We start from the raw sequence: 14,881 nt of genomic DNA, 5'->3' as shown, positions 1-14,881 counted from the left end.
GTTCTAAGCCCATGATAAGGTCCAAATTAAAGCAAGGCTATAGGAATGTCCAATCTAAGACATCCAGGGAATGATACCTTGGTTCAAGAAGGGTGATGAAGTTCAGGGTTTCTTTGTCAACTGGAAAGGCACATGACAAACATGGTGACATCTGCTAGCTTTTTCTCCAGGCTTCTTGTTTCAGGAAGCTCCCCCAGGGGTGTTTTCCTTCATCTGCAAAGGTTTCCAGCTGCGTGGGTTCTTGTGGTTCTTGTGGCTCTCTCCAAAATGTTTCCTCTTTTAAAGGATTCCACTAAACAAATTAAGAGTATCGGGAATGAGTGGAGTCACATCTCCCTCTAATCAAAGGTTAATACTCACATTTGGGTGTGTCACATCATCGTGGAGATAATCTAATCAAGTTTCCAGCCTACAATGCTGGATAAGGATTAAAAGAAACAGCTGCCTCCAAAAAATGGATCAGGATTAAAACATGGCTTTTCTAGGGCACATAATCCTTTCAAAGTGGCATACCAGGCATCTCAGATCTTCAGGTCAGGAAGGTGCTAACATATTAGTCTGTATGTTATCTGGTTCCTCATTCGCTTAGGATGATACCTCATTCCTGCGAGTAAAGCTGAGATCTGGTTAATGTGACTAGGAATGGAGAGTAAACTTTTGAGATTAGATCAGCAGCTAAAGGATTATACTAAGCATCTTTCCAACTACCCAGCTACCAAGAGGATTGGAAACCTTTGATCTTTCCACTAAGTATATGTCTAGGAATATCAGCAACACCCCTTACTCCTGTATCCACTGCTTGTATTATAGATTACAAAATTTGGTTAAAGAAGACCAATCATGGCTTATTCTTATAGAAGAACCGCAGTTTAGTTATTATTGCTGTGGTGGTGGTATTGGTAGTAACTGTATATTTAAGTAGGTATATTCAACACTGATGAACATAACTCCAATATAAGATGATAAAAGATAAACTTATTGCAAACTAAATTAAATATCCTGCTGAATAGGATTGTTAAAGTTGTGTGACATAAACCAAAAATGATTATTTTGATTCTGTTGTCCATGGCACTTTCTAGTAATCCTTAGAATCAATTGTTTAAAAGCTGCTTTTACTTTGTAGGGATAAAGTGAGATAATTTGCACATAGGTGGATGCTTATTCTTCCATTCTTTAATCAATGTTTTATAGTAGCAAGAAAAAGAGTTTAAAAATAAAGATTCTTTTAAATGTAGCTTCAAATTCTAAATAACTTTTGTATGTTGAGACACTTTCTTATGGAAATGTTCAACAAAATGTATTTATTCAGAATTAAACATTTATAGTAATTTGTGCATTTATGATTAGTGTATACATGTTCTGAAGAAACAACATGAATTCTATGATAGGATGGCAGGGGAAAGGAAGGAATTATGTTTACAATTCATCCAAAAATGATATCATAAGTGTAAATTTTTAAAAGGGGGCTAGACCATTTTCCTATTTTAATCCATTAGAAATTATCTGATTTTCCCTTACCTTAACTTCAGCATTAAATAAAATGTTGGCTCCTCGTGAAGATGTCTGCACTACACTCATCACTGCAGTCATGCTATTAAACATTTATGTGATTATTAATGGTGATTGGAAATTATTTTTTATCATACCATCTGCCTGTTTGGTTTCTTTGCAAATTAGATTTTAAAATATAGCACGTCTTTACCCAATCAGGTATGTTTTCCAGAAAATATACTGTTTGGGTTTGCTCAAGCTGCTGGAATGCAGTATACCAGAAATGGACTGGCTTTTACAAAGAGGATTTGTTGGGTTACAAATTTACAGTTCTAAGGCCATGAAAGCATCCAAATTAAGGCAACAACAAGAGGATACCTTTCTTCAAGAAATGCCAATCGCATCTAGGGTTTTTCTGTCACGTGGAAAGGCACACGGCAATGTCTGCTGACCTGATTCCTGTGGGTCCCTGCTTGGCATCTTCTGAGGTGTTCTGAATGTCTCCAAGCATCTGTGTCCTCTCCAATACATCCTGCTCTTAAAGGACTCCAGTAAGTGGATTAAGACTCACCTTGAATAGGTGGGGTCACATCTCCGTGGAGACAACCTAATCACAAGGTCCCACCCAACAATAAGTCTACCCCCACAAGACTGGATTAAAAGAACCTGTTTTTTCTGGGGTGCATAACAGTTTCAAACCCGCATATATACATTTACTACAAAAATTATTCCAATTATTTTTGTGTTCTTTAGATTAAGTTCTGCCTTTTTGTTCAAAGAACACACAAGTTCATCGTAGTAATGATCTGGTTAAAGAATTGTCCTCCCACACATCTACCAATAAAATCCTCTGTGAGTTTCTCCCAGCTTCTCTCTTAACTAATGCTGCATCTATACTAAGAAAATGGCTTAACTGAGTTAGCCAGCTTGAATAAATCGATTACGTGTGTGTGGGTGCACAAGTGTGTTTTAGCCGAACCATTCAAGTAATTTACAAATAATAGGTGGGTGATTAAGTAGAAACATAAATTTTATGCCTACACATGTTAAAAAGGGAATGGAGGCAACATGATTATAATCCAAATGCAGATAAATTTTGAGGGAAGTTCTGAATCGTTCAAGTAGAAATCTTTTTTTATAAGGAATACCTAAAATTATACTGATATGTATTTAAAAGAGTTCTGAAAGAATGAAAGTTATGATTCCTATAGGAACCTGTTCTCATTGACTATGCTTGTAAATTGAATGATAAATCAAGAGATATTAAGGCTATGCAACCATCAAAGAAACAATATAACATGGGAACTTGTTAAGACCTGCAGTTTGAAACACGAAACACAGAAAGTCTATTTCAGCCATTTTGGTAGCATTTCTTATTGAAAAAAGTAAATCAGCTTTCTCCAACTAAAACCCCGCACTTAAGATCAAATCAAATGGTTTGAAAAGTAATATATGCTCTAATGTTCTATTAATGATAGAACTATTACTTTTCTTATCTCTGATGCATAAGAAAAAAGCCCTGGCACATTTAGGAGTTAGATGAACATTTTCAAATTTGGCATGGAAATAAAAGTTAGAGATAATACTTTCAAAAGAGTTAGAATTGCTTTTCATTTAAATTCATCATATCAGTTTTAGTCTAGCTTTATTTCATTGCATAGCTTTTCTTTCTTCTTCCCTGTGAATGAATTGGTAAGAAGAATGCGGCATCCATTCTGATTAGCTAGCATATAAGCAATGTGGAAACTGATTTAAAGTCTCTAGCGCTGGAGATGTCAAAACAGATGTTACTTTTCTACAGGATGACAGCACTGGGCCTGAGATGTCAAACATAATTAAAATTTTTATTTTCAAATGTTCTCCACAGTTTATACATACTGAAAATAAGTCTTACCTTTTGAACTTGTAGAGTGCTGTGCTCTGCAAAATGGGAGAGGATTTATTTTAGTTTAGACTCCATTTGGGAGTGAAATCATTTCATCAATCAGTACCCAGAGGTTTCCTTCAGGATTTGGCATGAAAAGACTAGCATTTCATTAAACTGTGCTGACAACTGAAAGAATTGTTCTAGTAGAACTGATTTATCGCACCGTCCTTTTTAAGGATATCAATTTTTTTTCCCCAGTGGATTATCTAAATTAGAGAATAAATTCAGATGCCTCTTGTTTTATGATGATGTCCCTCATTTCATTCTTTAAAAAGGGAGAGGGTCAAAGGTTACATGCTACTTGGTCATCCTTATTTATTTTTATGTTTCTCTCAAATCTGTTCCTTGGCAACATTAGTACTAAAATGCCAGGATAAAAGAGACCCTTTGTCTTTTTATGACAGGCATTTAAGATCAGATTAAAATTGCAGGAGTTACTACAAACTTCAGAGAATATTTTCATAGATTTGGGCCCACACAAGGCAAATAAGGAATTCCAAAAACAATGGATATGCCAAAGAAAGTCTTTTATCTTTATTCATATTCCCAAAGTATAATCTGAGAAGCCCTGGCACAACCACAGCCACAGCCAAGTACCCTTCATCCAGCCGTGAAGTATAGTTCCTCCTGCTCCTTCCCTAGGCATGAATTCCACAGCTCCCTCTAGACCTTACTTAATTCCCTTAAGATTAGGCTGTTTCCATGCTAGTAAGATCCAGTGGATTTCATTGGTCTCTTTCCTGATTTTTAAGAGGTCATGCATTTCATGCTGGCCCTTGATGCTCATTAGTCTACTGGTAGAGCTTCCCACTATTCTTAGGTTATCGTGAGTTTTTATGAGGGACGGACACTAAATCTTATTAAGTGCCTTTCTGGACAGCTGTCAAAATAGTCATACTTTCACCTCTTATTAGAGTAAATTATAGTGGTAGACTTGCTAATAATGAGTCACATTTACACTCCTGGCATGAAGGCATCTTGGTAATGGTGTAAATGCTGCATTTCATTTGATAATATCTTAAGATTTTTTGCATTAATATTTACAAGTAAGATTGAAATTAGGTAATAGATTTTTTTGCATTATCATAATCAAGTATAAGTACCAATATTATGATCATTTTTATAAATAAATCACAAGTTTCCTCATTTGCAGCTTGCAAAAGTTTAAATAATATTAGAATTATATTCTCTTTGAGGATTTAAAACAAATCACCCATAAAATCATCTCAATCTGGAATTTATGAGATTTAGTTTTGGCAATGTTTCCAATTTTGTGATTCTTGGTATATCTATCATTTCTGTCTTTTTTTTTAATTGGCCTTAGTAATTTTTATTTTTGTGTCTTTGCATATTTCATTAATATTTTCAAAGTTACTGTCTTAATATTGAAAAGTTTACCTTATAAATATTATCATTTCCTCTTTAGTACAGTTATTTTTCCTAACATATCCACATTTGTACATTTGCAGAGGCTTTCTCTGATGTTGATTAACCTAGCTAAGTGCTTATGTACCATATAAAGTTTTTTGCTTCCATATAAAGTTTTTTAAAGACCAAATCTGTGACTAATTTATTAATTTTTCTTTTCTCTGCTTAAGAAAAAATGTCTGCTTCTTTTTTCTACTTAATCTTTTCTTCTACTTTCCTTAGTTTTAAAATTCATTGATTTTTGCATTTTTCTATAACTCTTGCCTTCTGCTTTCCTTGGATTTATTTTGCTTTTCTTTTTAACTTCTAAAGTTGAATACTTAATACACTATTTTCATTCCTTTTGAATGGAATTCCTTTGGAATGGAATTCCTTTGGAAATGATCTTTCCAAATAAAAATATTCATTGAAATTCTCTTTGTACCCTAATATGTAGTCATTTTTGCAAATGTTTCAAAGCACATAAAATAATTTCATTTTTGTGTGAAGGGCACTAAGTATGTTACATTCTATAAATGAATTGTATTTATTTTAATTTTTCCTATTTCTTATGTAATTTTTTTATTTCCTTAACTTGTCAAGCCCAAATTCCTGAGATAATGTACCTCTCTACAAATGAGAATGCTGTTGTTATAAATATCTAAATAAAAGCTACATAATATAAAGTGAATCATTAACTTACGTGCTAACAAAATTGGGGGGTAAAAAGGAAAATAGGTATTTGCTAATTCCTCATCTTTTATAGGAGGGAGTCAATATACAGTAGACTATTTCATTTCTGAAGCTGCAGAATGAGAATTTTAAATTAATGGAGGTAATCACTAGTAAATTTAAAAACTGCTTCAGCGTACACTTTCAAATTACTTAGATGTGATAGAGTAATTGGGGTGGGGGTGGGGCAAAGAAAACAAAGACCACATAGCAATAGAAAGGAACCAAAGAACATAGTAAGAAAGCCGACTGTAAAAGACAAGAGAATTAAATCCAAACAGCTGTCATAAAAATGAAGGTGAGATTAAACCACTTTTTAAACGAAATCAATTCTGCAATTGAGTAGAGGAAAAAGGAACAGTTCCAACCTATATACTGTATACAAGAGTTAACTTACATTTGGGAGCGAAATGTAAGTTACTTACATTTAACTTACATATAAAAGGGTAAGCAAAGGAAAATTAGGTAAGTAAAAATAAAAAGAGAACAAATAGTGCAATAGCACTGTTGGGAAAAAAGTAAATTCAGTATGCAGAGTATTGAACAAAATTAAACAGATTTTCTTTTTTTATTAATGATTCTTCAGGTAAGTTTCTTAGAACACAAGGGTAATCTATTTTCAGATTTCTTGCATATCTGAGTATTTTTTAGGTTACCTTCACACCTGAATGAAAATGTGACAGATATAAAATATTGTGGGGTCACAATAGTTTACCCTTTTGACTCCTTATGTATTGCTTGGTTGACTTCTGGTGTCTAGTGTTCCTGAGAAGATTTCAAAACCAGTTTGATTTTTCTTTTTTGAGGGACGTATTTCTTCTGTCTGGATATGGTTATAGCATAATTTTTGTTGATTATTTACTATATACCTAGCATAAATTCCTGCATTTAGTTCACAAAGTAACCCTATGATATTTTCAGGTAATTGTAGCCCATTTAAAGTGATCAGATCTAGTCTCACTGATGGGGAATGCAGACTCTACAGTACTTTGAATAAACTGCCCCTAAACTATTCTATTTATACAGTGTTGCATGTTCTGAGACAAAGTCCATGAAATTTGCTAAAAACTTGCTTCTGATGTAAAGATCTTGATATTACATTTTATCAGAGTCTGTGATATCAAAGTGTATATCAAGATATTAAGGTATGATTTAAGGCACATCAGTTGGAAAAGGTGTAATCATCCCCAAAGCAAACTCTTATCCACCAATTAATTTTTCTACCAGGCTTTTCTCACGCTTCTTAAAATATCAGGATACTTTTCAAACATACAGAAAATTTAAATGTAATATAACAAACTCCCATGAAACGAAAATCCAAATTAACAATATGCTAACTGCATTTTGCTGTTTGTTTTAGATCCCCTTTTAATTATTGTTAAGTACGGAATGATTCCAGACATTGTTTAAGTCCCTTTATGCTCTTCCCTGGTCCGATTCTGCTCCCTCCCTCTTCCGACACAACCACCGTCCAACTCATTCGGCTTCCATATTTCATTACATGTTTTTACCCATATTAAATATGCTCTGTGTTTTTTTGCTGTTGTTATTAAAACTTTTTTATTAGAGAAATTTTAGGTTTACAGAAAAATTATTCATAAGATACAGATTTCCCACATACCACCCAGTTAACACCTTGCATTAGAGTAGTACATTTCACACACTTCAGGAAGTACTCCAAGATTTCACAATTTCCAGTAGAGGGGACTTTGAGGGTCTCCGGGTGAGGCTATGGGGCACCTGGTCTTGGTCAACCTCTTAGATCTCTGCTCTTTTGGGGGTTACTGATAAGCAAGGACTTGGGTGTTTTGGCAATAGTTCTAATGCCAAGGGCACTCTTTTTTTTTTTTTTTTTAATCAATGTACATATATGGTCTCAAGCTACACTCTTATTATACAACAGTTTATTTTTAAGATCTATCACTTTTGACACACTGAGAGATCAAGATCATTAATCTTTTAAGTAGTGTGTTGTCTAATTTGTTAGATAGGACCAGGACCTTGTATGTTAGGTCTAATATATATCCTTTAGATTCAAGATTCTTAATTGAACTGTTCAAATCTTCTGTAGCCTTAAAATAATCATTAAGGTTTGATCTACTGGTTATTAAAAAAGACACGTTAAAATTTTCTGCTATAGATAAAAATAAATAAGTAATGGGGATATAAGGGGTAAAAAATTGGGTAGATTGAAATACTGGTGGCAAATGAAAGGGAGAGGTAAGGGTTATGGGATGCCTGAGTTTATTTCTTTTCTCTTTTTATTTATTTTTCTGGAGTGATACAAATGTTCTTAAAATGGTCACGGTGATGAATACACAACTATGTGAAGATACCATCAACCACTGACTGTACACCATGCATGGACTGTATGTGTGTGAAGATTTCTCAATAAAAATATTTTTTAAAAATATCCTTCCTTATCAGTCTTATTTTTGAATGTAAATGAAATAAACTATCCAATTCAAAGGTAGAATATCACAGAACAGATTACAAAGTTATCATGCACTGATAAAAGGGTCAATAAAGAAGACATAACAATTACAAACATGCACTTCACCAAACAACAGAGTGCCAAAATGTATGAAGTGATCATTGACAGATTTAAAGGGCGAAATAGACAGATCTATATAAAAAAAAAAACTACTATAACTGTGGATTAGTCTGTATAATTTTGTCAGTTTTTTATTTAAATATTTTGAGGCCATAATATATAAGATTTACTTTTATGTCCTCCTGGTGGAATGTTCTTTTTATCTCTTTGCTGTATCCTTTTTTAACCCTATTAATGTTTTGCATGTTAAATTTCTTATCAATCTACAAATATTCTTTTGGCTGTTGCTTCCTGGTGTATTTTTTCTAACAATTTATTTTTCTTTCTGAGTAATTATATTATTATATTTTATGTCGCTCATATAAATGAAATATATCTACAAAGAGACTCTCTTTTAATATGTGAATTTAATTTATTTTCATAATAATTTCTGATATGTTTGATCTTATCCCCATCACCTTCATTTGTTTTATGTTTACCACAATTTTTCTTTGATTCATCTATTCTTTCTCCTCTTCTATTTAATAAATGACTTATCTCTATTCCTTTATTTCTCTCTACTGATAAGAAAGTAGATATATTACTCCTCTCTTGGTGTTTAACTCAAAGGTCACCTTTGTTTTAGTTTACTAAAGCTGCCAGAATGCAACACACCAGAGATGGATTGACTTTTAAAAGGGGGATTTATTTAGTTACAAATTTATAGTTCTTCAGAGGAAGGGCCAGCTGCCTTTCGCCTGTCTTTCTCTGTCATGGGAAGAACGCAGTGGACATCTGCTGGGTTTTCCTCCCAGCTTCAGGGTTCCAGTGGCTTTCCCGGGGTGATTCCTTTCTGCATCTCCAAACATCTGGGTCTAAGCTCCAAGTGCTGAGATGAGGTATGCTGAGCTGCTGGGCTCTCTTCTGTCCTCTCTGTTCTAAGCCTCCAGCTAATTAAATTAAACATTACTCATTCCAGAAGGCACTCCCTTTAGCGGACTGCAGATGTAAGAAGCCATAGATGAATTTCACATGCTGATGATTTAAGTCCACAGCAACAGAATGATGGGACATTATCACCTGGCCAAGGAGACAACCAAACCTAAACTATCACAGTCATCGACATCTTCTTCCACTACTTAAAGAAAAAAGAAAAGAGAAAGACTATACTTTTATTCTGAATCTCCTTATATCATTTTGTCTAGGGATTAATTCCCCCTTTTTTTGTACATCCCTCTCTATTAGTTATTTTATATAGTAAAAACCAATTTAGGTTTATCATTAGTTTTTGATTTATGATCAGTATAAGGTTTATATATAGCTTTAGCATTTGTTTCTAGATTTTTCATTAATTTTAGGTTTATCATTAGTTTGCAAAAGTTAACGTATCATGGCTTCCTGTATTTTTCTTCTTCCCTTCTTGGCCTACTTTTCTCCTTGGTTCTTCAGCAGTTTCTTTTTTTTTCACAAAGATCTTTGATAGGTATTCCCTTAGCCTTTTGTATTTTTTATACATCATTATTTTGCCCTTACTCTTTAAGGAAAATTAGACAAGTATTTATAATACAAGATTGGTAGCTAGTTCTCCTTTACATTAAATCATTACATAAAAATACTGCATCTTCAGGATGCCATTCCATCTTTTTAGAGCATTGCTCTGAGCCGGTGCTTTGGTTACACCCTAGAAGACTGTCCCATCATCATCTGGGTGGTGCAGTATAAGATACTATCAGTGGACATACTGGTCATAGGGTACTCATACATACTGGCTGTGAAGTGGATCTCTTGGTCAAATGCTATGCTGCATGTAATCCATCCCATGACTGTATTTGAAAAAAATAACAAATTGATTCTAAAATATAGATGGAAGTGCAATTGACCAAATATAGCCATGACAATAATGAAGGTCATAATGGAAGGACCCATTAAATCAACTATCCCATTATAAATCTAAAGGTATTAAGACAGTGTAGTATTGATGCAAGGGCAGACAAATAAACCAAGAGGGTAGAAAAGAGAATCCTGAAGCAAACCCACACAAATATGGACATTTGGTATATAGCAAGATATAAGGTGTTCTAGTTTGCAAGCTGCTAGAATGCAATATGCCAGAAAGAGAATCACTTTTAAAAAGGGGAATTTATTAAGTTCCAAGCTTATAGTACTAAGGCTGTGAAAATGTCCAAATTAAAGCAAGACTATAGAAATTTCCAATATAAAGCATCCAGGGAAAGATACCTTGGTTCAAGGTCAATGACATTCAGGGTTTCTCTCTCAACTGGGAAGGCACCTGGTGAACATGGTGACATCTGCTATCTTTCTCTCCAGGCTTCTCGGTCTCAGGCTGCATGGACTCTGTGGTTCTCTAGCTTTTTCAAAAATGGTTCCCTCTTAAAGGGCTCTAGTAAACAACCCCACCTTGAATGGGTGAAGACACATCTCCATGGAAACCATCTAATCAAAAGTTACCACCCATAATTGGGTGGGTCACATATCCATGGAAACAATCAAAAAGCTCCTACCCAGCAATATTGAATGAGGATTAAAGGACATGGCTTTTCTGGGGTTCACAATAGATTCAAACTGGCACAGATGGCTTCTAGGAAAATAGGACTTTTGAGTGTTTCAATTAAATTTCTTCTTTACTATATAAACCCATTCACTCTTGGTCATTTTTAAACAAAATTGAAAAAAAAAAGATATACTTTGGATAAAGGAAGTGTGAAATCAAAAGAAACATACAATATTAGTAACAAAATATAAATAGGTAAATTTCTTTTATAATATGGTAGTGGAGGACAGGATGATCATCTACAAAGCAAATGTCCTTTTAAATAAACATCTGAGTTTCAAGATCCTTAAAACCCCTGTTGCAAAAATATGTGAAGTGTTTATGAACACAGTCTATACACTAATGAATATTTTTCTGAGGAATCATGATTTTGATGAGATACCTAAGAGCAGGGGGGAACCTATGCTCTGTAAGGGAGGCAGGTTTGTAATTGTGTATAGTTATTAAGCATCGTGAGAATGGATTGACATGAACCACATCTATGTCTTTATGGAGACAGTTAAGCATAGTATGCTGGATCTGGCCTCAGACAACTTGGATTTGAGCTTCAGCTCTGCCATATATTGCTGAGGAAGTGCTAATTTCCAACTTACCATTTTCAGGCCTATAAAATGGTGATAATAATATTTGTCCTGCCTAATTAATAGGATTTTAATAAAGTTGAAAGTCAAATAGTTATTTGTAGATGCTTAAAACAACTGGAAGTAACCAGGTCAGCACCTATAAATGCCTATTTAAGCCCAAAGGAGAGAGAGATGCTGCAAAAAGATGTTGAAATAATAGTTTACAATTTCTGTGAGACATCGAGAGCACGCTTGACATACGTTTGGGAATTTCTTGACAAGATATGACACAAAATATAGTGTGCATTTGGGGAGATTCTTCCCTCTTTGACAGAATAGCTCTGTCAAGTGAGATCTTGGCACTGTAAGACACCAGGAGTGATTAATAGGAAGCGATAGGAGACAACTCAAGGTGCAGAAACAGGGCAACACATCTTGATGGGTGAAATCTCTGAAAGTAGCATTGACCAAGAAAGGAAGAGTCATGGTGGTCTTTTGTAGTGGCCAAGGGAGCCTATTCAGGAACACTCATGAGGTCCTCTCTAGGAACTGCCAGAGACTGTTGAGGACACTGTTAACGTGTGTGTTTGGGGTGGTGGTGAAGTTTGTACTACCTTACCAGCAAATGGTGGGGAACAAAAAACCTTTGCTACATCTGTTTATTGCTACATCTGTTATTATCACTCACAAAACAATACTGTTAAAATGTACTCTGCTCTACTTTTCCTAATTTCATGAAATGAGTGCCTATTTTTATAAAACTCTTTTTCTAGATAAATTAAATTGTTAACATACTTCTACTATTTGTAGCTTAGCCAATTAAATAATTGCATTTTCATATACAGTAAGCCTTACAGCCCTGTACAAATTACGTACATTATATCTGCCTGATATATACCTTTTAAAGAGGGGAAACCCCTCTTTCCCATTTCCTTCATATGTACACACACTCTTAAGTAAAGTACTAAAACGCTCAAAGATTGATTTTATATATCCTGGATTAGAACAAGATTTGTTTTATTGCCGGACTTTAAACAGCATCTCTTTCCAATATTACTTAAAATGTCACAAGGTTAAATGAAGTTTATTCTTTCTTATAAAATTATTTTTGCTCTTCTTGCCGGAAGCAGTTTTATATAACATGATTGTTAGCACTGTTTAAGTACTCTTGTTTTTAATTCTCTAATTGATGACAAGATCTATTTGTAGATGATTTTGCAAAATTTTGATCAAAAACCTTGCAGTTCCCATGTACACAGCAATCAAGCATGTTCTCAATGGCAAAGGAACACATGACTTGAAACCTTAGCATTATTTTTCATCCCATTTTCTCCTTTCTCCACCTCCAATCATTCATCAAACACTGAGCCTCTTATGTCCTATTCTATCACCTGCCTCATCTCTATGTTCACACTGAAACATTGGCAATTCCTCCAAACAAATCACACGGTTTCACACAACTGAATCTTCTTTTCAGGCTGAATCTGTTGTGATGGATTCATCATTTCCTGGTGAATGCCAAGTCACAATTCAAAACTCGGTGTGAGCGTTACATCTTTTCTGGAAGTTTCTTGTGTTACCATCTTCCCTGCCAGTAGAATCAATCTTTCTTTCATTTGTGCTTCTTTGAAACTACCCGATCAGCCTCCTTCCTATCTATGGACAAATTACACGAGTTCCATAAAATGTACTTTCCACTAAACTAAAATATATTAACCTTCAGAGCCAACTAATAATTTGGCACTTCCTTAAACTTATGTTGCTTAATATTTATTTAAAAAGGATGGGGAAAGGGCAGTGTGATGGTGGCTCAGTGGCAGAATTCTCACCCCCATGCCGGTTAGATTCCCAGTGCCTGCCCATGAAAAGAAAAAAAAGGACAGGGAAAAACAACTTTTATATTAAAAGCAATTGAATATACTTTTCTTTATGCTACAAATAAGCACATATAATTTTAACTCAATTGAAATTATCTTTTATTTAGACTTCTTATCACTCAAATTGAATAACATTAAGCATCCCACTCACTACGGATAGTGCATACATATAGATATCATAAAAATGTTGTCTAAAATAAATTTTAAAGTTCTTTGTTTTGGGTTTCATTCTGTTTCATCAGCAAATCTCACATATGTTCTGGTAAATCCATTTTTAACAGTTGCATTTTTAATCAACACTACCAAAGAATGTACATAATCCATTGCTTATCAATAAAAAAAGGTCTTTATTTTAACATACGTAAAAATTATAAGTGTCATTATTTTCAGGATTCTCCCTGACCAAAGATGTTACATTTTCATAATAAGATGCAATCTATACTTTTAGATTGTTAGCTATTTAGATTTTGGTTAAAGAAGTTTTCAGTATTATTAAATACAAATGCTAAATACACAAATAAACGAGTTATTTTAAGATAGTTAGATCTTCAACATTGCATTTGAGGAATCAGAGTTTTTCTAATTGTACTTAACCTGAGATGTCGATAATTAACCTTGTAAAAAATCTAACTGTAATCAGGAAGCTCCTTATATTCTGCCAGGTTTTCCACTTCACATTCCCTTGATGACCTTTGCCCACTCCTTCTCAAACACAAAGTCTACACTTGAAGTAACCTCTTGGCAAAGTGATTAAATCTGAGCTGAATTTTAGAACAGGAGTGCAGGAGGATTCAGCAAGCTACTGTTTTCTTCAGTCCTTGCTTTCCATTGCTCAACGATTTGATAATCAGATGTTTAACCTGGTAGCATATTTCTTAGCATATTCACTTTTAAAACTTACTACTATTGTTTATTTTGCCCAATTTAAACAAAAATGAATGTAATGGTTATTATTGTTGGTTGGTTTAACATTCAGAGTCCATCAAAATATGGATACTTCCCTCCATTTTTTGGTAAGTCCATCACCCTGAAAGCTGTACAGTTGGAAGTCCTTATTTGTAAGGCCAGCCTCACATTTGGCATAGATCTGGCAAATGCCAAAAGAACCAGTGCAATGAGAAACCACCTAAAGTTCAAAAGTGAGCCATAGACTTCACAAATGGGCCTTAAGGATTGTCTATTTTCAGTCTCTGGGGTATAATGAGGCTATGTAGTGGAGGGGTCTGTGTTGTGTTATCAGATTCTGAGAGGGAAGGGGAGGGACTAGCTAGAACGTGCAGTTTTGAAAAAGCAGATTCTAAAATTACAAAGTACTTTGTTTTTAGTCACATAACATTTTTTAAAAATATCAAATTATCACTGAATAGGGCATGGAATGTTTGTGTTCATCAATAGAGGTTTTTTTCAAAGTTTAGTGAGTTCAGTGATCTAGACTCAATTATTTTGTAGACCTATGTAGTGCTTCATAGTCTACAAAACATTGACTGGATAATGACAAAGATCCTTTGAGTTAAAGATTATTATCCCTATTTTGCAGATAAAAAAGCAATATCTGAATGAGATGTCTGAATTTTTTTTAATTCAGTTAAAGATTATTTATTAGCCCTATTTTGCTGATTAAAACACTAGATGAATGAGATAAAGTAACTGGTTAGAATCTAGTGGAGTCAAGACCTAGACTCTGATTCAAAATCCTGTGTTCTTTACCCTGGTTCCACAGTGCTACAGCATTTCCCCAATAATCTCTGTGTGCCTAAATATATCTGCTGCACTGTTGCA

At 34.2% G+C, this 14,881-nt stretch overlaps 1 protein-coding gene across 30 annotated transcripts in view; it reads right to left on the bottom strand.

Annotated features, from left to right (window-relative positions):
- The window catches only part of LOC143642826 (uncharacterized), a 432,404-nt gene that overhangs the window by 271,532 nt on the left and 145,991 nt on the right, over positions 1-14,881 (bottom strand). For 5 of the 30 annotated variants that reach the window (XM_077112259.1, XM_077112087.1, XM_077112150.1 and 2 more), the window contains 2 exons: positions 3,386-3,411; positions 1,667-2,023 (listed from right to left, as the gene is read on the bottom strand). The exons of 20 other annotated variants lie outside the window; for them this stretch is intronic. In XM_077112259.1, coding sequence (XP_076968374.1) covers positions 1,910-2,023; positions 3,386-3,411 — 140 coding nt within the window. In that variant the 3' untranslated portion in view covers positions 1,667-1,909. Of the gene's footprint in view, positions 1-1,666; positions 2,024-3,385; positions 3,412-8,523; positions 9,041-14,881 lie in introns of those variants that run through there. 5 more of the 30 variants (XR_013156411.1, XR_013156450.1, XM_077111811.1 and 2 more) reach the window with 3 other exon arrangements.

The sequence above is a fragment of the Tamandua tetradactyla genome, chromosome 1, assembly GCF_023851605.1.
Source record: "Tamandua tetradactyla isolate mTamTet1 chromosome 1, mTamTet1.pri, whole genome shotgun sequence".
In the NCBI taxonomy this organism is placed as follows: domain Eukaryota; kingdom Metazoa; phylum Chordata; class Mammalia; order Pilosa; family Myrmecophagidae; genus Tamandua; species Tamandua tetradactyla.
The sequence above is the reverse complement of the archived record's forward strand: the minus strand, read 5'-3'. Positions and strand labels throughout refer to the sequence as shown.